The 22,860-nt window shown below is 53.2% G+C and overlaps 8 protein-coding genes across 8 annotated transcripts; 6 read left to right on the forward strand and 2 right to left on the reverse strand.

Annotated features, from left to right (window-relative positions):
* Positions 1–1,300: 1,300 nt before the first annotated feature.
* Positions 1,301–3,181, forward strand: ACET3X_006165 (uncharacterized protein; the record flags this gene model as incomplete). Its single annotated transcript, XM_069452346.1, has 1 exon — positions 1,301–3,181. One exon carries the CDS (start codon positions 1,301–1,303, stop codon positions 3,179–3,181), a length of 1,881 nt encoding a protein of 626 aa, XP_069306525.1.
* Positions 3,182–4,079: 898 nt separating this feature from the next.
* ACET3X_006166 (uncharacterized protein) lies at positions 4,080–5,054 on the forward strand (the record flags this gene model as incomplete). The annotated part of the gene is made up of 1 exon (XM_069452348.1): positions 4,080–5,054. One exon carries the CDS (start codon positions 4,080–4,082, stop codon positions 5,052–5,054), a length of 975 nt encoding a protein of 324 aa, XP_069306526.1.
* Positions 5,055–6,018: 964 nt separating this feature from the next.
* ACET3X_006167 (uncharacterized protein) lies at positions 6,019–8,605 on the forward strand (the record flags this gene model as incomplete). The annotated part of the gene is made up of 4 exons (XM_069452349.1): positions 6,019–6,693; positions 6,778–7,083; positions 7,144–7,410; positions 7,547–8,605. The coding sequence occupies 4 exons, from the start codon at positions 6,019–6,021 to the stop codon at positions 8,603–8,605; spliced, it is 2,307 nt and encodes a 768-aa protein (XP_069306527.1).
* Positions 8,606–8,823: 218 nt separating this feature from the next.
* On the reverse strand, positions 8,824–11,551 carry ACET3X_006168 (uncharacterized protein). Its single transcript, XM_069452350.1, has 2 exons — positions 11,380–11,551; positions 8,824–11,332 (listed from the first exon to the last, which is right to left on the reverse strand). Exons 1-2 carry the CDS (start codon positions 11,439–11,441, stop codon positions 8,926–8,928), a joined length of 2,469 nt encoding a protein of 822 aa, XP_069306528.1. The 5' UTR covers positions 11,442–11,551; the 3' UTR covers positions 8,824–8,925.
* Positions 11,552–12,359: 808 nt separating this feature from the next.
* Positions 12,360–12,725, reverse strand: ACET3X_006169 (uncharacterized protein; the record flags this gene model as incomplete). Its single annotated transcript, XM_069452351.1, has 3 exons — positions 12,360–12,524; positions 12,582–12,623; positions 12,678–12,725. The coding sequence occupies 3 exons, from the start codon at positions 12,723–12,725 to the stop codon at positions 12,360–12,362; spliced, it is 255 nt and encodes an 84-aa protein (XP_069306529.1).
* Positions 12,726–13,204: 479 nt separating this feature from the next.
* On the forward strand, positions 13,205–15,129 carry ACET3X_006170 (uncharacterized protein; the record flags this gene model as incomplete). Its single annotated transcript, XM_069452352.1, has 2 exons — positions 13,205–13,709; positions 13,757–15,129. 2 exons carry the CDS (start codon positions 13,205–13,207, stop codon positions 15,127–15,129), a joined length of 1,878 nt encoding a protein of 625 aa, XP_069306530.1.
* A 950-nt stretch (positions 15,130–16,079) lies between these two features.
* Positions 16,080–17,783, forward strand: ACET3X_006171 (uncharacterized protein; the record flags this gene model as incomplete). Its single annotated transcript, XM_069452353.1, has 5 exons — positions 16,080–16,083; positions 16,298–16,330; positions 16,412–16,579; positions 16,633–17,096; positions 17,148–17,783. 5 exons carry the CDS (start codon positions 16,080–16,082, stop codon positions 17,781–17,783), a joined length of 1,305 nt encoding a protein of 434 aa, XP_069306531.1.
* Positions 17,784–18,370: 587 nt separating this feature from the next.
* ACET3X_006172 (uncharacterized protein) lies at positions 18,371–19,705 on the forward strand (the record flags this gene model as incomplete). Its single annotated transcript, XM_069452354.1, has 4 exons — positions 18,371–18,407; positions 18,519–18,542; positions 18,760–19,107; positions 19,173–19,705. 4 exons carry the CDS (start codon positions 18,371–18,373, stop codon positions 19,703–19,705), a joined length of 942 nt encoding a protein of 313 aa, XP_069306532.1.
* Between the last annotated feature and the right edge of the window lie 3,155 nt (positions 19,706–22,860).

Here is a 22,860-nt window from a genome sequence, read left to right on the forward strand (position 1 = left end):
ATTGTAATTTACAATCAGCTTTTTAGCACGATAGACTATTATGGCACTACGAATAGACCTCGCGAGGAACGTCTCTTCCCAATTTGATCAATGACCGGCTGCGTCCTTGTCGCTTCCTCTGCGGATCTGAGAGGTCATTCGCTTCGTCACCTCCTAGGTAACTGGCCATGCGCTTCGTAGCCTCTGGCAATGCCCGAGCATGCTCTTCCGCCTCCATTCTGTCTTCTGGACCACCCACCATAGTACTTCCATTAGCCAAACCATTTTTGGATGAGTCGCTCCTTGGCCGATTTATACTTCCAGTTAATGTCAAGATACCCTGGTTGGAATGCCTGTCAAATCACTAGAAGATAACCACTAAACGACTGTTTGTCACAACCACGACGATGAATGGACGGGAGAAAACTGGTGCCGTAGCTGTCTGGCGCCGAGACGGTAACGATGAACGGAAACGCAACGTACCTAGGTAGAGAGCGAATGGATGGATGTCGACAAGTGCCATCGCAATCCTCCTAACCACACAAGCATACTGACGGCTCTGTCTACCTAGGTAGGTACCTGCAGAGATGCCATCCAGCCACAGTAGACGCAATTTTTTTGTCAGAAAATCCTGCTCCTTCTCTAAGCATCACTAGGTACGGTAGCGACCACAAGAACAACTAGTATTTCGACCTGTGCGGACTTCAACCAGACTACCTATGGCAGTAAGACGCTCGAACAAGCACAAGTCGGTTGGGGCTTCGCTTGCACGAGAGAAGAGAATATACACACAAGTGTCATAGCCAGTAAAGGGACCGAGCGATTTGTTTACGATGTGGGTTCGACAAGGTAGTAGGAAATTGTACGCAAAGAGAAGGCAACCCGATGAACACGGTCGGAGTTCAAGGTGACGATGTACTGGTCATGTTTCCCAAGCAGAAGCAGTAAGATGTACGCGCATAAGGACAAGACCGCTCTAATCACTGACACTTCACACAGCCTCTTTCGGCGCGTTCATGTTGTGATGTTAGGCATTGCATCACGACGCGCCGCGGTATTACCAAGCCGCTTCTCGGTCCGACGTATTGGCACGGTACTCGACTGGTGACGCAACTAATCTCACTGACCAATCAACGGAACGGATATATCGTACCGAATAACCTCCCGGGGCTTTTGCGGGGAAGTGTTTGCGGGCTTTCTCACCATCGTCGTCATTGTATGGGCAAATACGAGTAAGTAGAATTTTACTCCAGCAATAAATAATGGCACCGCAAGTCGAAATTTTCTGGAAGGGCTTCATCCATCCGAGCATCTTGCAGCCATGAAGCGCTCATCCCCCGTTCTGGTATCTCTAGCGGCATTGACGACGAGCCATATCATCCCTCGTCAAGAATCCGTCGACTACAATGCAGCTCCGCCTAATCTATCGACCCTAGCCAATTCGACTCTCTTCGACACATGGCGTCCAAAAGCACACGTTCTTCCAGCATTTGGACAAATCGGAGATCCATGTATGCATTATACCGATCCCGAGACTGGTCTCTTCCACGTAGGATACCTACATCTGGGAGCATCAGGCGCTACTACAGACAACCTAGTTACATACCGGGACGTAAACCCCAATTCGGAGCCGTTCATTCGCGCAGGCGGCATCAATGACCCTGTCGCTGTCTTTGACGGCAGTGTAATTGAGAAAGGAGTCAATGGCACACCGACGTTGCTGTACACTAGCGTCAGCTACTTGCCCATACAATGGACCGTCCGGTACACCAAAGGAAGCGAGACGCAATCACTCGCCTTCGCCAGAGACGGTGGAAGCAATTTCACAAAAGCAGAATTCGGTCCAGTTATTCCCAGCCCACCATTTGCGGTCAACGTCACGGGATTCCGCGACCCATTTGTGTTTCAGAACTCGCAGGTTGACAGCTTGCTGGGTAAGCGGAACGGGACATGGTATACAGTCATCTCCGGCGGCGTGCATGGAAAAGGCCCGAGTCTCTTCTTGTACGCCCAATACGACGATGAAGATGCGGATTTGTTCCAGACGTGGGAGTACTTGGGCGAATGGTGGCACGAAGCAGCAAACTCGACATGGTCAGATATGGGCTGGAGTGGGCGCTGGGGCTTCAACTTCGAAGTCGCAAACTACTTTGCCCTTGACGAGCAAGGTGCTAACGAGGAAGGCGAGATCTTCACCACAATCGGCGCGGAATGGAGCTACGAACCTATTGTTCCCCAAGTTTCAGACAACCGAGAGATGCTCTGGGTCGCTGGTAAGCAGGAGCTCGTCGACGGTCAACTGAAGTTCGAGCCTACAATGTCCGGACGACTTGATGCTGGGCGCTCGGCTTACGCAGCGGCTGGTAAAGTCCTATATGCGGACTCGCAGGCTAGCAAAGCAAGCAGTGCACCCGATCGCTTCATCACATATCTCTGGTTGACTGGCGACTTCTATGGAACCTTGACCAATGAATTCCCAACTCCCCAGCAAAACTGGACAGGATCGCTACTGCTCCCACGTGAGCTTAGCGTCGGTCGCTTAAATGTCGTCGATAACGAGCTCTCCCGTGAGAAAGGAGCGTGGCGAGTCGACCAGGAACACGACAACGGCACCGTTACCCTCGCCACACTGCACCAAAAGATCGCTCGCGAACCCTATGCTGCATTTAAAAACAATGCCACCAACGTCATTACGCAAACTGGTGGATCCATGGCAGACGGGAAGAAATTCAACGAGAGCCCAAAGTCAAAGCACTGGATGTTGACTGCTTCGATTACCTTCCCCTCGCGCTCTGGCTCTCTGCGAGCTGGCTTCACCATCCTTTCTGGTTCCCAGGAATCCACCAATATCTACTATCAGCTGGGTAATGAGAGTCTCATCATCGATCGTTCAAATTCTTCTGCCGCAGCGCAGACTACTGATGGTTTCCCCACCGAAGTTGAACAGGGCAAGTTCCGCTTATTCGATATTGCGGGTGAACATGGAAATGAGGCAAAGGTCGAGACGTTGGATTTGACGATTGTGGTAGATGGTGGTGTTGTCGAGGTGCATGCGAACGATCGGTTTGCGGTTAGTACTTGGGTGAGGAGCTGGTACGCGGACAGCAGAGACATTGGTTTCTACGTCGAGGGCGGCGATGCTACCTTCAGCAATGTTACGATTTACGAGGGTCTGGTTGACGCGTGGCCAGAGCGGAATTAGATAGAGAACAGAGATGCCATTGACCTGCAAAAGAGGATGCTGGGAATTGCATGCATGCGTGGGTTCGACATGTCAAATCAGATAATCGAGATGCTTTGAGGGAAAGTTGATCAGAAACCGGTGGATCACACTGTGCGATCAATTGGGCGTTGCGATGGTCCCCTTTCATGGCAGACAAGATGGAACTTGCGATAGGGCTGTGGGCTGTCAGAACATGGTGACAGCCTCGTGTGTTCAATTCCGGGTCGTGCGACTAGTCGTGGTGTAGGGTAAAATGACGGAGCTTGACATGTGCCATCCACTGTCCGGTCTTTGCAGGCACAAAGTCGGCAGCTGGCAGACATCTCCTGGCAAGGACATGTTCTCTTGTCCCAACTGGAGATGAGTCTATTTCGGCGAGACATGCGGACGCTTGGAGACGTGTGGAAGCCTGCTGCTTGGAAGATTTCAAGGTGGTGGGGAGGTTACGTCAGCGCTGTCGGGCGCCTCGTTCTGGCTAGCACGGCCGTGGGTGAGAGACGCGGTGGCGCGCTCTCACTCCCGTGGTCAGCGGTGGCCAACCACACTAAACTCGCCATGAAGTGCATTTCGACCACTCTGAAACGACGTGGCTCTTCGTCTCTGGAACGCCTTATCTGGTTGCAGTAGAAATTGCGAGATTTGACCGGGCCTGCAGTTCCCTAGCTGAGCGTATTGCTGCCTGCGCCTGCCTCAGTCGCGCCTTCTCTATAAACCGCACTACCGTGGCATCATTCACTGTGCCAGCATTAATTCCCTCGGCCCGGATCCATAAAGTCGTGCCCTTTGCGCGGTCCGCTCTCCCAAGAGCACACATACTCCCGTCATCACCCAAGACGACTTCGCAGCCACCCCACCCACACGTCCGACAACCACAACCATGACCATGGCGACAGTACGCGAAGAAAAGACTCTGTCTGACCTCCCCAACGGACACACGCGCAAGCAACACGAATACTCATACCGCCTCCCCGCAACCCCGCGCATTGTGGTTCCCCCGCCCACGCTCGCGACCGACATGCCAGGCCTGTCTCTTGGCGGCGCACCTGGAGAGGATGTGGACATGGCCTTCTTGAACGAGTTGGACCTCAAGAATATCGTACAGAAGAACTCGCTGCTAGAGTGGGCATACGAGCGGCGGAGACAGGCACAAATGATACTGCCTTGGCTCTATCTCGGTCCCATGCTGGCTGCCAAGGACAAGGCCTTTCTAGAGCGAGAGGGCATCACCATGGTGCTGGCCGTTCGCGCCCAGGCCAACAGCATGTCGGGCGCCATGCAAGCCGCTACCCAGGTATGCATGGAAGTGGCCAGCATCGAGACTCCCAGCTTCTACAGCCTTACGTCCAAGTTCCCAGACGCGACGCGCATCATCAACTCGCACATCGCGCGGCTACGGCAACACAGCCTGCAGACAACGGGACACGCCACTCTCGGCAAAGTGTTGGTCTTCTGCGAGTCTGGCAATGAAAAGTCAGCTGCAGTGGTCGCAGCCTACCTCATGCAAACGCTCAACAACATCGATCACATCAAGGCCATGCAGGTCTGTCAAGCGCAGCGCTTCTGCGTTAACTTCGACGACGTCTTGAAGAACATCCTGCGCTCGTACTGGGACATTCTCCTTGCCCGACGCTCCATCGCTGCCTCTTATGCGCAAGCGCCACATCAAAATGGTCTTAGCAACGGCTCTGGACAGCCAGGACTGCCCTCCCTTTCGTTCTCGTCAAGCAAGCAAAAGCGGGGCATTGACGACACAAGGGACGGCGACGACGACATGAATATGGAAAGCGGTATGGATGCGTCGGATATGCTCCGTTTTACAGGGCGCGACGTTACCCCTTTCCATGACCGCTAGACATGGTCTCCCGGCAGTTGGCGATTTCATCGATTTTGTATCAGGCGTTCACTGGCATTATACCCCTACATGGTCCAAGGCGTTATCCTGCGATGCTTTCCATCAGAGGGCTTACTTATATCCGTAGTATCGCCGGACACCCTCGGCGAAGGAACGGGTAAGTACACGGATTGATAGCATTTTCATCGAGGCTATCGGCAGCCTTGAGCAGTAGCCGCCACTGGTTCTGGTTTTTCCTAGAACATTTTACACTCTACCCATCTTTGCATTTCTCTCCACTCGGTGCTCCTGCAAGATTCTCATGACTCCGTTCGTACCGATGGCTATGCCAGCCATAAGCCAATAACGTGACTGCTTAAATGTACATGGAACGATTATGGGCAGCTGCGCATGATGCCCTCCCTTGGTACGTGGCTTCTGCAGAACAAAGATGCTATCTAACAGGGAAGCAGGTTCGTTCTTGTGCTAAGATAACCATGGACGAGCCACTTGTGACTTTCGCTCTTCAAATAATAGTCGTGTGAACAGGTTCTCATAAATGAGGGGGACTTTGACTACGACAATGACCGTACCGGACGCAGGAAACGTTTGCTCGCTGCGATAGCCTCACTCGGCCAGTGTCGCATCACAAAACTGATCACTTCAGAGTGGTGATTGGGCACAATCTACAACACAGACTTCTAGTGGATACAGCGCCGCCAAGACGCGTATTGCTCGCCTGGTTCACTTGCGACATTGCTGTTGCCTCCGCGGTTACTGACCTTCACTTCGACTTCCCAAGGTCGCTGTTTCTCGCTAAACGCACGGTAGTTACGATGTGGTGCCTCTGGATTGGATTGGTAACAGATTCAATCTCTTCCACGAACCTAATATACCAAAGACCTGCAATCATATTCGCTTATGACAGAATACAAAGTATCAGTACCCAATCATCGCTTACACTTGACCATCGCAGTCTCAAGACATGCCATACAAGCTCCGGCCCGAGGCCAAGTTGAAGAGACCTATACGTTATGAGCAGTCGGACGGACTAGATCGCGGTGATCCACCAGGACCAAGGTCTGAGAACCAAGACTCAGTCATCGGTTCAGATGGGTCTTTGCTCCCAGAGAGTTTGACTGCAAACCCCAGCGCACTTGACCCTTCCTCTGTCACCACAGGCGCGCCTCACCCCTCACAAGACCCACCGCTGGAGAAGGACACGTCTGAATTCTCCTGCGCCGCAAGTCCGAACACAAGTGATCCCCCGGGCCCCCCAGAATCTCAAAAGATGGCCAACGTCAAGTATGTTAAGGGACCCAGTCGTGAGGATGCTCCGCCAGAGAGCAAACGCGCGAGGCGCTCCAACAAGACCGCCAAGCGCGTTGCGACACCTCTGGTGGATGAGCCTTCGCCTGCCTTTTCCGCATCCAGACCATCAGCATTCCCCTCACTGACTGGTAATGCCCCGCCACTACCGTCGGCTGCCACACAGTTCACCAAGCATGGTCTGAGAGAGCTTGTGGAGGCTATGGACAATGGAGACGATGAACGCGCACAAAAGATCAGACACCAGTTCGCAGCCAAATATGAGGCGGGCACAAGTTCCTGGTACAGTGAATTGAAACGGGTATGGCCTACCGGAGACACACTTCCCATAGTACGTCGATTCCAAATACACACATCTATCACGATACTAATGATGTAGATCGTCTTTGAAGATCTTTGGCCGTCGATACGCCAGGAAATCATCGAACGGATCCTGGACGACTTTGCGGAAAGAACATACCCCTCACGCTTTTACCCAGTTTGCCGCATCCTGGATATCACCAAGGAGAGATTGGACGCTATCTTGGCCGAGAACGCCAGAGTCTGGACGGACGACGAAATTCCAGTATATTTCAGAATCTACAGGAAGCGGTATCCCACCGCCATCATCGACCCCGACGAGCCTTCGCCTCAGAGTGTTATCGAAGCAATTGCATTCCTGATGCAAAATAATCTTCCGGGTAGTTTGTTGGGCGAATGGCAGACAGTGCCGGCAGTCGAGGTATTCCACAACCCAGATATATTTCACCTCCCCACCAAGAAAGTTAGTAATGAATTGTAGAAGTCAGTGGAGTTGAATACGGGCTACATAGCAAAATCGATAGAGCCTGCTGTTCCTGCTCGTCCTGCCCATCAGTCCAAGCGTGAGCATCCTGATACGATTTCGTCTCAGAAGGCTTTTGAACTGTTGTGGCGTATCGAACAGGATGCTCTGGAGCGAGCCATCCGAAAACAGCGATGCGACAAGAAGCAGCCGCAGCCACGATGCCGTACTTGCGGAAAGACAGGCCACACTTACTGGGAACTCGATAAGAACGGAGTGCACGCGGTGAGTACTCTCATTCCCAGGGCTGATACGAGAGAGCCGGAAAGGGTACCTTTTCCGACACGAACATTCATCTCGTTAGAGCCGAGCCCCTCCATAATGTCGAGCTATACAAGAAGACAGCTAACACCGTCACAAGTGCCCTCGGCGTCGACAAGAAGTTGCCCAACACAACGCAGAACTCGAGATCCTCCGCGCGCAAGCATCCGCTGAAATCAAAGCCTTCAAGGAACGAGACCTCGCTAAGAAAGATACCGCTAAAAACGGTTCACAGGCAAGACCCAGACCCATAGACGCCGCCCCATACCTAGAAGCCTGGCAAGCGAACAGAGCAAGCACAAATACGGGCGCCCATCTCCAGCAACCCACAGCTTTACATGAAGACGGTCGAACCAGGTATATCAACCAGCTACAGATGAACAATCGATCGCATCCAGGGTGGGTGCGAAACAGATACGCAAACCGCTGGTCAACGCCCGCGGCTGAAATGTCAACTCCACATGTGGCTGGCAGGCCGATGAATCCACCTGACCGACCACTAAGACCACAAACCACAAACACGTCCGCAAACTCTCCCCTATGGCCTAATTCCACCTACTTGGCTCAGCAGCAGGGCATCAGTCTTCAAAAACAACCTGCTACACCCCAGGTATCCAAGAGACGCGGCCCGTACAAGAAGCAAGAGAGGAAAGAGCGGCAGAGTAACAGTACGCCGGTGAACAGAGTAGTGGGCAGAGGCGGTATGGTCTTTCTGAGTGGTTCGAAACAAGTGGAGGATGGGACAGCGTTGCAGAAATCGGGCAAAGGTGCAGACGCGACGGTTGAGACGGGATTGATAACACCGCCGCCACAGCAGCAGCAGCAGCAGCAGCGGTTGTCAATACCTTCGTCGACTTTGACATACAAGGCCAGAGAGACACTTACGGTGCAGAGGAATGCGGGTGTGAGTAGGGAGGCAGGAGAGCTGCAGCATCCTACTATATCACCAGTAATGCGAGTATCGGAGACAACTGCGGTATCTGCAATGGACGGCAACAGGGCCAGTGCTACGGTACTGCCTCCATACCCGTATCAGGTTTTTCCTGCACAAAAGCCGAGAGGCGCGCGTTCGTTGAAGGAGATGGCAAAAGCGGCCTTGGAGCGACAACAAGTCCATGGAGGGAAGGACAAGGTACCGACCGTGGATAAAGCACCGTGATCGAGGAAAGGGGAATAATCCTGAATCTAGTCCCGCACCAAGAGTGCATTAGTAGCGTATTACTAAGGTTTCGTGAACCTCTGCTCTACCACAAGATCTAATATTAGTACTGCCAATACCAAGCGTTCCCAGTGTTTATCGTGAACAATGGCCTCTGAGTGCAGAATGTGTATCACATTGGTTGAAGTGTGTGTAAAGTGTGAATGTTTTCATTCTTGATCCAAGTGGGTATAATGCGTCCTCCATCGTTTCCAAGAGCCTAAAAGCCTCCTACAACTCCCTATCATCACCTCATCCACTATATTTCACGTAGCCTTCAATTAAGTGAACTGATCCCCATGCTCACTATCGCCTCCAACACGACGGCCAGCTATCCTGCCCTGGCTCAACTTCCACCGCCATCGTCGTTCCCGCTCTTCCTTCTCTCTCTGCTCTCTTTGCGCTTTCTTGCGTTCGTACACAGCGCGAACGGTGCGCTTAGTGCGTTCAGCGCCTTCGCTGTAGTTGGCGCGAGCGAGGTTGACGACACTGTCGATTTGCTCGGGGGTGTAGACAAAGTTCCACGTTGACATGAAGTCGCTGACCTTTGGGTCGACGCCGGGCACTTTGGGGTTGGCAAGGAAGGGGAAGTAGATGACAGTGATGCCAGACGCGGGGTGCATGAGTTCCCAGTCTTCGTCCACTTGCTTCGCTATAGGGTGCTCGGAATCGGAGGTGCGTTCTTCAGTAGTGCCGACCCAGATGTTGCAGTAGCTTAAATCCTTGCCCTTCCTGCTGCCTGTCTTGTCTTCAGTACTCTTATCTTTGGCTTCTTCGAGCTTTTCTTGGGCTTGCTGCTCGGATTTTGCTTGGGCGCGGTCGAGATCTTTCTGCAAGTCTTCCATGGATTCGTCCTCTGGGGGCCACCCTGCACCGACAGGCCAGCCCTTGATGCCACGCTGGCGAGCGTAACCATCCGCTACCTTTAGCCAGTTGTCAGTCTTGACATCGGCTGAGGCATCAAAGGCGACGAGAATGTCAACGTTGCGTCCAGGCCGAAGAAGCGGGTAGATGGGTAGGTTGTTCGACATTCCTGCGTCCATGAACTGAAAGTTCTTTTGTTCGAAGATGCTCTCAGGGCATGATGCAGGTAGGAATTCGCGCATGCCGAGGGCGTAGTTGGGCATAGCGGCGGGGTCGATAGGGTGGACTTTGACAAGATCATCGTCGCGCTCGGAGATCATGGCGTCGATGCTGCCGCCGAGACCAGTGAGACTGCGCATGAGAGGTCGAATTTCGCGATAGTAGTGCGAGAGGGTTGCACAGAAGGCAGATCCCCAGATGCCCATCAGCAAGGGCACGCGCACTTCGGGCAAAGCCAGGCCATTGTCCCGCCAGACCGTGCGTCCGTTTTCGAATCGACGACCCATTGCCCAGGTAGGTATGCCAGCTGAGATCTCCTCGCACCACATCTCGTATGGTGTGAATTCAAACCATTGGAACCAAGCGTCCTTCCTCGCCTTTGCTTCAGCAGCGATGACATCTGTGTCTGTTTGTTCGGCCAATGGGATCTCGTGTCGTACTGCCGTGTAGATGGGCAGGGGATGTGAGCCGTCGTCGGTGAATCGTCGCTGGTTCGATACCTTGAAGTCGTACTCGCTAACAGAAAGCTCGCCTTTGGGTACAAGCAGACGAGCGGCGAGCAAGGCGCCGTAGATGTCCACCAGCCCAAAGTCGGCATCCGGGATGCCCTTGGCCTTCTCCACAAGCCCGCTCAATAGGTATTTGTTGGTTGGCGCGCTGACGAGCAGTTCGAGGGCATCGGGCGGAAAGGCAATGTGCACGCCGAGGCGGTTCTTGAGATGTCTGATCATGCGGGCATGACTGCGCTGGGTGAGATCTGAGTAGTAGAGAGTCTGTAGCCAGCAGCTGCCACTGACACCTGCCGTGTAGGTGACGCAGTCAAAGAGGCCGTGTTCTTTCGACGAGAGGTACGATGATGTTCCTGCCACGAGCGCTCGCAGACCTCCACCAGAACCGCACATGGCAATGACGGGCACATCATCGGGGTGTATCTGGGCTTCTGGGATGTCGAGGTATCGCGCAAGTGCAGCCTTTGTGAACTGCGCCCTTTTCTGCAGAAATGCTTTCTCTTCGTCGCACAGCTCGTTTGAGACCCTCACCGAGGCATCCCATATGATCTCTGGATTGATCTCGGGGTCGTTGGCTTGGTACCAGATCTCCTCGGCAAGAGAGCCCGGCGCCATGGAGAGTTCATTCTGGAGTTTGCGAATGAAACCAGGCAGGACCTTGACCCAATTGGGCACAATGTAGTCGATGATGGTATCGCCGAGCTTCGAGGGGGAAGGCGACGTCGGAAACTTGGCCGTGATGGTCTGCCAGGCGGACTGGCCTTGGCCGGCGTCCTCTTCCTCTCCGCTGTAGCCCTTGGCAACACGTTTCTGCGATGGCGGATCTTGCTGGCCCGACTTCTCTGCATCGTCCTTGTTTACCTGCCTCTCTGCGTCGCCCACTGATGTGGTTTCCGTTTGCTTGTCGTCGCTGCCGCCGAGAACGTACCGCTTGAGGGAGGGGGCGTCCAGATGGATGGGACGGAGGAGGGGGATTTGCGACGATTCCGACGAGAGATAGAAGGTCGCAGCAGTTGCGAGGAGGCATGGAGGGCCATATCGCAGGCCGAGGGCAGCGGCTTTGGATCGGTGGGAGAGCGGAGGCTTCGTGTGTAGGCTTGTGCTATTAGCAGGGCGATGTAATGCCGTGATATCCTAGCTCACCCGCGACGCGTCCCCCGCAGCCAGAGCCGGCCCAGATTGCGCGTGTTCCTGTAGCCTGCCATGCGCAACTTGTGGGCAAAAAGAAGCAATTGTTTGTGATGATGAGGCTGTCCGAGTCGGGCGCATGTGAAAATGCGAAAAGCCCACCTGGGCTCATGGAAATGCGTTAAGCATGACGGAGCATACAACCTGCTTCGGACGCCCGCTAACTTCCGCCGAAAACTGCTTGTGGCATGACGCGACATCGAATGACCGCCCGCACACGTCTGCCAAGCCATGCAGGAACACTGAACCCAGCGCCAATCACCTCTTGTCTCCACCATCCACAAAATGCAGACATTGTCGTTTCTGAGCATCTCCACTGTGCAGTCGCAATCGTGACCGGCCTAAGCTCGTCTTACTTCGCTGTATGTTGTGTTTCTTTACTGCAGAAAGAGGATCAAAGAAGAGATCGATCGTTAGCTCAAGGTTCACTTCAGTGTCGATGAGCATCACCAATGTCGCCATGACGAAGACAAATCTAATCCAGAGGAAGGCCATGCTACCCAACCGACAGGCAACAAGACTTCCGGAACCATGTCGTCGCGTGGAGTCGTAGTTCATGTTACAGCCCACATGTTTGTCACTAGTCGACTTGCCATTCTCAGCAAGCACTTTGCAATGCCTAAGTAGTAGATCAAGAGTCGACAACTACTTTCCCATAGCAACGGCAATGAAAGACTGTTACGTTCGAGCCTTGGATCGTAATGTAGCCAGACACAGCCCAGGAGTCTACAACAGACAAAAAGTGGCCCTGCGCAAATCGAGCAACTTCGACATCACCTGGGTAGCCTTGAGGATGTGACGGAAGACGAGAAACCAGTCGGAATACCACCTAGCCCTGACCCCTTTGACTGCTTTATTCCCTATCATGCCAAATAAGGGTTGAACCCAATTCCGCGAGGTGTTCGGTTGTATCTAGCCTAGGCGTTGATGTTCAGCTACATCTCCAACCAAACACGTGGACTGCAGTAACTGGCGGAATGCAGTTTCAGCTCTGCTTTTGGTTTGCTTATTGGGCATTGCTTCTTCGAAATTGCTTCTTGTCCACGCTCTTCACAGGTCTCAATTTCGACATGGTCCTGCTTTACGACCAACAAGTCCACCTGGGCAACCTTCAGTTTGACAAGACTTTCGTTGTTCCAAGGAAAGCCAGAACATACGAATGCACCTTTCACATACGGAAAGCGAAACTGTTCCAGGGTCTGCCTATCTAGTTAGTTTACTGAATCCCAATTGTATATTGCTGTATAATCTACCTTTGTACCTGCATGCGCCACGGTGATGTTCCAAATACTAAGGCGCATACGCGTCGTCGAAACTTGGGTGATACACAGACAGCGGGTTCGCCGTGACAGGCAGCGCTGATTGGCGCATCCTACCCGCCGCGAGGAACGTCATTTGATGCTACGAGAGATCGGAGGTAGCGCTGCTGCAGCGCAAATTCTGGATCTGGTAGCCGTATCTCATGTTCAAACACAGTGAGTATGTGGAGTGCGTGGTTCATCGCAGAGTGAATCGTATCGAGATGATGATCTACGTGGGACCCTGGTGGATCTTAGCGTTGCCTCCGCGACAGCTCTCCGCAAGCATCCCCTCACACATCATTCAATACCAGGGTAGAGCATTGCCTAATTCGTTATCCTTTCGTTGGTACCATTATTTGCCGTACCTTGATGATCGTTTCATTCTTATTCACCCGCTTTATATAATTGAGGTCGCCCTCGCCGCCGTTCACGCGTACACGTAGGCCTCAAGGCAGTCGCGCATCGGCCCAGCAGTCGCCATGGTCGCCCCCCGCAAAGCTGCACTCCTCGAGGAGAGCGCGGAAGTCGAAGTGCTCTTCGCAAACATGGAGAAAATGAAGACCCTCACCAAGAAGATCCAGGGCTCCGTCAACAGACTAGACGCGAGCGGAAAGGCAGTCCAGGAAGCAATCGGCCCAATCTACGGCAACACCCAGAAGCTTCAGATAGCAAACACCAACGTCGATCGCATAATAGACGCGATTGAACGACTCCGAGCCCCACGAGAAGAGAGTGCAAAGGAAGAGAGGATTATTCGTGCGGGGCCTGGACGAGGAGATCTCGACGGCTACATTGCTTCCCTGGACCGCACCAACATGAGCCTTGCAGATCTCAAGCGCACCAACCTCCGCTCCAACGAACAAGCCGTTGCAGAGCTCAGTGGGCTCTTGAAAATGGGCAACAAGCAGTTGGAGGACGTGTTCCGCAGCATATTGCAGGATAGCGCCCGAGAGAAGGTCCAGGCATTGGAATTTGTCGCGAAGCGTACGCCATTCATGTCCTATGACTAGGGAGATACTAACACGGCACAGAAAATCCGTTCCCTCGCATGCCCCAAGATAAGCTCCAGAGCCTACGCAGCATCAACTCGCATATCTCCAAATCATCCGCCCAACTCTCGCAGATCGATATCGCGCAAACCCCTACACGCCGAATATACGCAGACGTCCGCGGCGAATACCTAGAAAGCACACTGAGGAGTCTCATGCAGGCGACAATAACCACAGCCCGGAAGGTGCAGGCAGATGCGCTGTACAAGAAGGGTACTAATGGTATCGGGACATACGTACAAGCGATAGAGGGTCTGTTCGTGGCAGAGTTTGATAACTTGAACTACGTCTTTGACAGGGAGGAGTGGAGCGACGTCTACGAGGCAACATGCCAGGTCCCTCTGCAGGACTTTACGAAAACGCTGCGGGAATTGAACGGGCATATCCAGAAGAACCTGTTGACAGACTGCTTCCTTGGATTTGAGATTTGCGGCATGGTCCGGACGCTGTCGATGCGACTCCAGAAGCAGACGGGAGCGCTGAAAGATCAGATTTACGACAGCGTGAAGCCGGTCCGCGAGACATCGAAAATGTCATTGAGCAAGATGCTGGAGGATACGAGGTCGAAAACACAGGCTCTCATCGCCGTTCCTATCGATGGCGGCCCCGTCGACATTACAACGCAGACGATGCGGCGCCTGCAAGAGATGACCAATTACCTGGAACCTCTTGCATCAATACTTGCATCTTTGGGCGAGGGCGGCTGGAACTCTGGGACGGCTAATAACTCCTCTACGGCTCTGGACGTGGGGCCGGACGGCGTAAAGCTGTTTGGGTCATATGCGGCTGATACCGTGGACACACTACTGCAGAATTTGATTGGAAAAGCAAAGATGCTGTTGAAGGGCAAGAATTTACAGGGCATCTTCATGGCAAACAATGTCGCCATCGTCACGCGCATCATTCGCTCTTCGGAACTGGCGCCCCTAATGGAGGACTACTCCAAGAAGCTTGCAGATTGGCGGAAGCAAGGCACAGCCATGTACCTTGAAGCGTGGCGTGAGCCGTCCGGATATCTACTGGATGTGCAGTACACGAACCGTACCAAGGAGCGCCCAACATCAGGCGGTGCAGATTCAGCAACGATTGTGAAGTCTCTCAGCTCGAAAGACAAGGACGCGATCAAAGAAAAGTTTAAGAACTTCAACACAAGCTTCGACGACCTTGTCACACGGCACAAGTCGTACGCAATGGAGCCCGAAGTGCGGAACCAGCTTTCCAAGGAGGTACAAAACATCATCGAGCCCCTGTACAACAGGTTCTACGACCGGTACCGGGAGATTGACAAGGGAAAGGGCAAGTACGTCAAATACGACAAGGTCGAGTTGAACAGGGCATTGGCGAGCTTTGCGTAGCGGAGTGCGATGACTGCGGCGTTTGTTTGGAGTTGTTTGCTTGGGACATGCGCAAAATACCCTTTGATTTGCATAGATAAGACGACGAGCTGGATATGGGGGGGTATACATAGGGGGACGATGTAATTGGGTAGGTGTCGGGTCTCGCATCCCGTGTACTGTGGTGCCACGCTGCAGCAGCGTGAGAGTCAGGGTCGGGTTGGGGGCGAGGCGGCGGTGTCGAGGTCATGGCGGATGCTCATAATGAAGCAGCGGCCGCTTAATGTCTGCTGGGTAGGTAGTAACGCGCTGCTCGTGCCTTCTAATTAGCCACACGTGACACTGCCTGTTTGGGAAGCACGGTTCGCGACTGCCTCTTGCAGGCGTGCACAAGAGCACAAAACATACAGCAAGGCGAAAGGTGTCAACTGCATCCCTCCTACACTCTCCCCCGCCGGCCTTTGTCTCCAACCTGACGTGTGTTGTTCCCAGTGATAGTCCGCACCGGCACGCTGCTAGTGGTGACGCGGGGATTTTTGGTCTAGTGCCCATTGCTTCGGCGTTGCTCCAATCGCGCCCATCCCTGTGCGGACCCCTTTCCTACCCAGCGACCGGACGGCACCACGACTTCCCTTCCCAACGTCGCAGCCTCCGGACAACCACGCCATTTTCTTAGCAGCCCACGGCACCACCTCAATTCATTGCTTTGAGTGCATCACTCACTCGAGAGCATAACTACCGCCCACTGGTACGCCGCCCTTCCTCCCACCTCTGTTTCACTTTATTTCTCCAGATCCTGGCTTGGGTCGCGTTGTTACATTTGTCTAGCAGCAGCCACGCCAGCCAGCACCACCGCCAGCACCACCACCACGGCCTGCATGCATTGAGAGCCTCCGCTGACATCGCTTCCCCATCTACAGAAGCCCCCCACTTGACGGCCCATTGCCTGCGTTTACTACACTATTTACACCATGGGTAAGGAGCTTGCCCCGACCCCCGTCTCGCGACATCAACGACTACGCCTGAGCTACAAGACTATTGGCACCTCAGGCACACATAGACACACAGTAGTCAAACGGCAAAGTGTAGCAGGCCCAATGCAGTTCTGCACTGGTTGCTGCTTCCGCGCCTGACGGCCTTGTGCTCTCTCTCACTCACTTGCCGGCCCCTGGCTAACGCATCTCTTTAGAATCCGGTGCTACCTCTCCCGCGCCGCCTACCCGTGCGTCCCCATCGCCCCCAGCGTCTTCCAGCGGATTTGGAATGGATCAAACAATGTCGATGTCTAACGGCTCCTCTCCAGCGGTCCACACCATCACGGCAAAGAACCCCAAGGCCGCAGCTGCCATGGCAAACGACATGAACATTGTGCGCAGGAAGCTCACGGGCTACGTCGGTTTTGCGAACCTGCCCAACCAGTGGCACCGCAAGAGTGTGCGCAAAGGGTTCAACTTCAACGTCATGGTCGTCGGTACGTGTACCCCTCGCCCACTCTTGTCAATCGGAGCTAACGTGTCATCTCAGGCGAGTCTGGACTCGGAAAGTCGACCCTCGTGAACACGCTCTTCAACACTTCGCTGTACCCTCCCAAGGAGCGCAAGCCCCCCAGTCTCGACATTTCCAAGACCGTTTCGATACAGTCCATCAGCGCTGACATTGAGGAGAACGGTGTTCGTCTGAGATTAACAGTCGTCGACACACCCGGCTTTGGTGACTTTATCAACAACGATGAGTCGTGGGACCCGATTGTCAAGAATATTGAGCAGCGGTTCGATGCTTACTTGGATGCTGAGAACAAGGTCAACCGCATGAACATTGTCGACAACCGCATCCACGCTGTTGTTTACTTCATCCAGCCCACCGGCCACTCCCTGAAGCCCATTGACATTGAGGTGATGAAGAAGCTTCACACCAAGGTCAACCTCATTCCCGTCATTGCCAAGGCCGACACCGTTACTGACGATGAAATCGACAACTACAAGAAGAGGGTACGTTGCTTTTTCTGCCTCCCCCTTTTTGGCTGTTGCTAACAATGACAGATTCTTGCAGATATCGCCTACCACAAGATCCAGATCTTCGAGGGGCCACGGTATGAGCTTGACGACGAGGAGACCATTGCCGAGAACCAGGAGATCATGGCCAAGGTTCCCTTCGCCGTTGTCGGATCCAACACCGAGGTTACGACTGTTGATGGCCGCAAGGTTCGCGGACGTGCGCTGCCCTGGGGTGTTGTCGAGGTGGACAACGAGGAGCACTGCGACTTTGTCAAGCTACGACAGATGCTCATTCGCACCCACATGGAGGAGCTCAAGGAGAACACCAACAACGCTCTGTACGAGAACTACCGTTCGGAGAAGCTTGCACAGATGGGCATCCAGCAAGACTCAAGCGTGTTCAAGGAGGTCAACCCTGCTGTCAAGCAGGAGGAGGAGCGCACGCTGCACGAGGCCAAGCTCCAGAAGATGGAGATGGAGATGAAGATGGTGTTCCAGCAAAAGGTGCAGGAGAAGGAGAGCAAGCTGCGCCAGAGCGAAGAGGAGCTGTACGCCCGTCACAAGGAGATGAAGGACCAGCTGGACCGACAACGACAAGAGCTCGAGGAGAAGAAGGCGCGCATCGAGTCTGGCAGGCCGATCGAAGAGAAGGGCAAGAGAAAGGGCTTCTCTCTCCGCTAAGCGCCATGCCGGCGTCACGATCGTCGCCCCCCTCCCGCTCCGGACGACACACGCCTCTCAGCCACCTCTTCTCAGTTCTCTACACCCTCTTACCAGACCTTGTTTAATATAATGCGGCCGACGATACCACTGCGTGCTATCGGTAAAAGGGATAATACACTACGATGGAACATTGGGGACGATGCACAGCAGTGTCACATGTTGGTGCAGTTGTCCGGATTGTTGATTGATACCAACGTCTTTGCGCTCCTTTCCGATTCCCTTGCTTCACCTTCGGCATTTTCTATTATTTAGTATTCGGCAGACGTAGTTCGGAGCGAGGAGTGTCGGACAGGTTTTCTTCATGTACTCTACAGACTATCATAGGCAATTTCATTTGTGGGCGAAACGCGAAGCTGATTCCGTACTCGTGATGTTGGTTGACAAACAACCAAACTTTAGTAGGGAAACAAACAGTGACGACATTATGCTTTGTGTGAAGACGCCGGCACATGGAGGCCTGGCTGGCGGCTGAGGGGATCGTCAGGGTGCAGGCGTGGTGAGAACGCACGGGCTTGTGCTAGCCCACTCCAGAATTGCAGTATGCCATGGCCATGTCGTCACCCCCCAAACGCCCGAATTCTGGTTTGCTGCCCGCTTTCCTACTCCCTTGGGGAACATACAACCACACCATTACTTCGCTCCTACTCTCCTCTGCGTCCATAATCTTCGCAACTACAGAGCACCTGCACTGAGGTCCCGGATCTGATTTCTTCATCGGTAAGTCGACCCCGCCTATCAGGCACGCGCGAATATCACGAGCGGGTCCCGAACGCCGGGCAGTACCAGCAGTTTCCAGCACCCAGCCACCACTGTGGACACATTGCACCTTGACACCCTTTGGCGAGGCAGCAGATCATTTCCAGTCGTCGGCCATTCCTCCTGTTCTACATTGGAAGCTGCATTCACCTCTCCAGATCTTTACTGACGTTGCAAGCTGCCCATTACGTAGCCCACACGACAGTTTCCGAAATACGCACAATGGCACCCCCACCTCCTGCCTCCATGCCTCTGGGCCAGCGCCTTGCTGCCCTTGCTCAAACTCTCCAGTTCGCTTGGTTCGCCGGACACGTTACCCTGCTGCTCTCTACCTTGCGATACAGCTTGTCCTACCTCACCTTCAACTACTCCTCGCGCTGGGCCTCCTTCTCCTACCGCACTGCCTTCCTGTCAGCATGCGTCACGTACGGCATAGTAGTCTACAAGGCCTACCGCGCCCGCATGAGGGCCGGAAAGCAGGGTGGTGTCGTCGCTCTTGCTACCGATGAGAACGTTCAGTACTTGAGTAAGTCTTCTACGAGGCTGTGTATAGCTTCGCCCCCCACATAGCACGTGCTGACTATTTGGTAGTCATGGCTCTCGTATGGCTCTTCTCGCGCCAGATCCCTCTTGCCATACTCCCCTTCTCCGTATACTCCGTCTTCCACGTCGCTACCTATGTGCGCTCCAACCTGCTGCCCACCATCCAGCCCCCACCCGCTGCTCAGGCCGGCGCCAAGCCACAAGGCTCCGCTGCCTCCGAGGCTATTGGCAAGTTCGTCAAGGAGTACTACGACGGCTCCATGACTCTTGTTGCCCTGCTTGAGATCTTCCTCTGGTTCCGCGTCCTCGGCTCTGCCATACTCTTCCAGAAGGGCTCATGGATCCTCCTCGCTGTCTACACCGTCTTCTTCCGCGCTCGCGTTGCGCAGAGCAGCTTTGTCCAGGAGGCTATCAACCAGCTTACTGCCCGCATTGATGCTCAGCTTGCCAACCAGAGCACTCCTCCTGCCGCCAAGCAGGCTTGGGGTACCTTCAAGGGCATTGTCCGCCAGGCTGGCGATGCTACCGACATCCGCAGGTACGTTGGCGCACAACAGGGTGCCCCTAAGAAGGCACAGTAAGCGTTTCGCAACGTTTGCGATAATGTCCGCACCTCCAATCGCGCACGACAACACACGTGTTGGAAGGTTGTGGTACCAGTCTTGACGAAGATACGGCAGTCATAATGAGGAAGACAATAGACATGTTTGCGTCGCTTGTGGACGACTGAAGGAAAAGTGCTTGAGTCGGAATCTGGTCGTTAACGATATCCCAAATGTGCGAGGCTGGATCAGTCTAGAGTAGATGACAGTATGGTAGGATAGTATGGGTCGATGAAATATGTAGCCATACAGGATTTGCGCTTGGAGGAGGATGTTGGGATGTATTCTCCTGTCTTCATGGAGAATCTTGGTGTTTCTGGTCTCTTATAATGTTCGCAACCGCAGTACAATCAATGTTCATATCGTTACTTGGATCTCTATGCATGAATGCGGCTATGCTGGGTCGTCGTGATTTGGCACATGGACACAGCATGCACATTGTCTTGACGGTCTTGGTGCAATCTATTATGAGATTCAGTTGCGATGCTCATGCGCCCGTCTTCAATCAACCCTGTACGTTAGCGCTTACATCCCTCTCACGTATCATCCCGCCCCCAGTCTTTGAAACTTTGTGTTCTGATGTAATACCTATGATATATTGTGATCGACCCTGTGCACAGGGAGTGCAATTCGTGTTGGATACGCGTAACACTTTTTTTTCTTACTTTGTGATCACAAAACTGGAACCGCAATTATCATGCGAGAGCAAATCAATGTACAGTATGCTCCCGGTCCGTCCTATCTGACACCGGAATCGTACGGCAATTTGTATATTACATGTCCATCATACTGTTCAGGTTAGGATATGCAGTACTCGGGCAGATATAATGCGGGTGTGGTTTTGCTTTCGGGTCTCCGCTTGTCGAAAGGATTTTCGGGGTGCGTGGGAAATCAACATTGGAAATGTCGAGTGATAAGTCTGATGTAAGAGACGGAACTGGACGGAACGACAGGAATGAGAGAAGAGTCGAGCGTTTCATTTAGTTGACCTTGTTCCTAGGGAAAACGGTGGAGTGTTTTGTTGTTGTTTAGTAGCATCATGAGTATCTGTGAATGGGGCTGGTCTCTTCAACTTCAGAGCGAAGGAGTGAGCAAGTTTGTGGTATCAAAGTAACTTTGTTCATTCGAGGGGTCATAAGTATGGGTTGTGATGTGTATTTAGTTATTGTAAAAGAGGCCATGCTCGCATCCCAGCTACTATCCGGTGCTGTAGAGGTTGCAACCCGTAGTCTCATGCCCATGTACACACCGACAACTATGACACCAATACCCTTTGCCAAGCTTGGTGTGCAATTGAAACACTATATGACGCCATTCCTGGTATTCGTAGCTGGGCACTGGAGCTATTTGGTATTTGACATTATGTGTATGTATGCGTTGTCATCAACGGCAAAAGAAAACATAACCTGCTGACTACCGACATACCCGTCGTGTCCCTGACGACGGTATTTGCTTGTTCAGCGTCTTGTCGTAGCGCAACGGTGTGGAACGGAAGAGCGCAGAGGAAGAAGGAAATCTGTGACGGAAGTGAGTCTGGAAAGGTGGTTGGTTGTATGCATGCATGTGTTCGTTGTCAGCTAGTCGATCAGGAATCCGCGGCCGAGATATGAGCGGTGACCTTTGGGTGGTGACGAAGTTGCGGTGAAAAATAAAGGTGGTGTTTTGCTTTGAACGTCTCGTCAAGTGCTGCTTCAACGAACAACGAAAAGCTATCATAGCTTTCCCTGCTAGGTATAACTGCTTACCTCGTGTAGCATACGAAGACCGGCTAAATTCCAGGGAACGAGATGCACAGAGTAATTGCTTTTGGCAAGTGTTGGCCCGTTGACGGAGAGGAAAACGTGCTTCATGTTCAACTTGCTTATGGCACCACAACGAGCCGAAGAAATGGGTTTTGGCACAGGTGATGTGGCATTTTGGCGAGGAATCGATAGTGTTGCTCGCTTAGAATCTACGGTGAGCGATGTAGATAGGAACTGATGTGCGAGTCTCCAAGAAGAAGGAACGGGATTGCTGCAGCGAATTGCCGTGTGAAGCATGTGGCTGTGAAAGATATGCAATTTATGCATAAAGCAACTTGATATCGTCCTGGGAGGGAGCCCTATCGGGCTTATCTGTACTGCACGTGTTGGCTCTGACCACATGAAGCAGGTCACCTACCTTTGGTACGCAATCCAGATGGATGAGCGCATGGCTTCTCGTGGCTGGATCTAGATGTTTGAGCTGTCCGAGCATCACCACGTTGTGATGCATTTGAAATCTGCAATGTTCAGCCATGAACGTTCGGGTGCAGTACCAAAACTATAGTCATGGAAATCTTCGCAGAGGTTGCTGTGAACCTTGAAGTTGGTTCTAGGCGCGGTTGTTTTCTGGAAGGCTAAAGAATTCTCGACCAACTAGAGCCTCTGGGATGACGCTCCCGTACCAAACAGGTGTTCGCAATCTAGATGTGAAGTGTAAAGACAATTTGAACGCTGTTGTTTCAGGAGGTCCGAGAGGTGTTGATTGGAGACGACGCTCGCTGGTTGTGGCTTGCCATCCATGGGGAGATGTCCGTAGGGTCCACCGATAGGCCATGACATATGTCAGTGTCCGTGAGCCAATCTCGACCTCTGAGTCTGTCTCGATCCTGCAGCAAGATGCAAATCGCGCATGATGCTGAGTTTGAAAGAGGGTGAAGAGTGGAGCCCTGGACTAAGGCCCAGACTTCCGAGGCTCTTGAAAGGCTACGTACGTGGCCTTGGTCGGTCAACAGAGTCTGTTGAGGTATTCCAACATGGAAGGATCGGAGATGGGCGCTACAGCCATGACGATGATGTATGCGTCACGTAGAGACGGTTCCTGAAAAGTGCGGCGGAAGGTGGCTGCTCGCACAACTTAGCGTAATCGATAGCATTAGTCGCACGAAGCTCGTAAACATGCCCAGGCTACCGGGCAAATGCAGTTTCACGACTCCCAGGATGCTAAAGATGGAATTTGTCGTCTGTGTTTTTCTCTGTGCGCGAGTATTGGAATGCTCCACCGGCCCCGTAATACTATCGGAGAAAACTAGACGCGATGGACCGTCATACGAGGCGCCGAAGCCGAAGTTCCGCCAGCAAGTCAGCGCAGTCGGGAGAAAGGTACGTATTGGC

The sequence above is a fragment of the Alternaria dauci genome, chromosome 5 (genome assembly GCF_042100115.1).
Source record: "Alternaria dauci strain A2016 chromosome 5, whole genome shotgun sequence".
NCBI lineage: Eukaryota > Fungi > Ascomycota > Dothideomycetes > Pleosporales > Pleosporaceae > Alternaria > Alternaria dauci.

What these genes read in the sequence shown, in the direction of transcription:
- ACET3X_006168 (XM_069452350.1), bottom strand. Translation starts at nt 11,441, where the DNA reads ATGGCAGGCTACAGGAACACGCGCAATCTGGGCCGGCTCTGGCTGCGG. An exon ending in CTGCGGGGGACGCGTCGCGG is followed by an intron (nt 11,333 to 11,379) that starts GTGAGCTAGGAT and finishes TAATAGCACAAG; the next exon opens with CCTACACACGAAGCCTCCGC.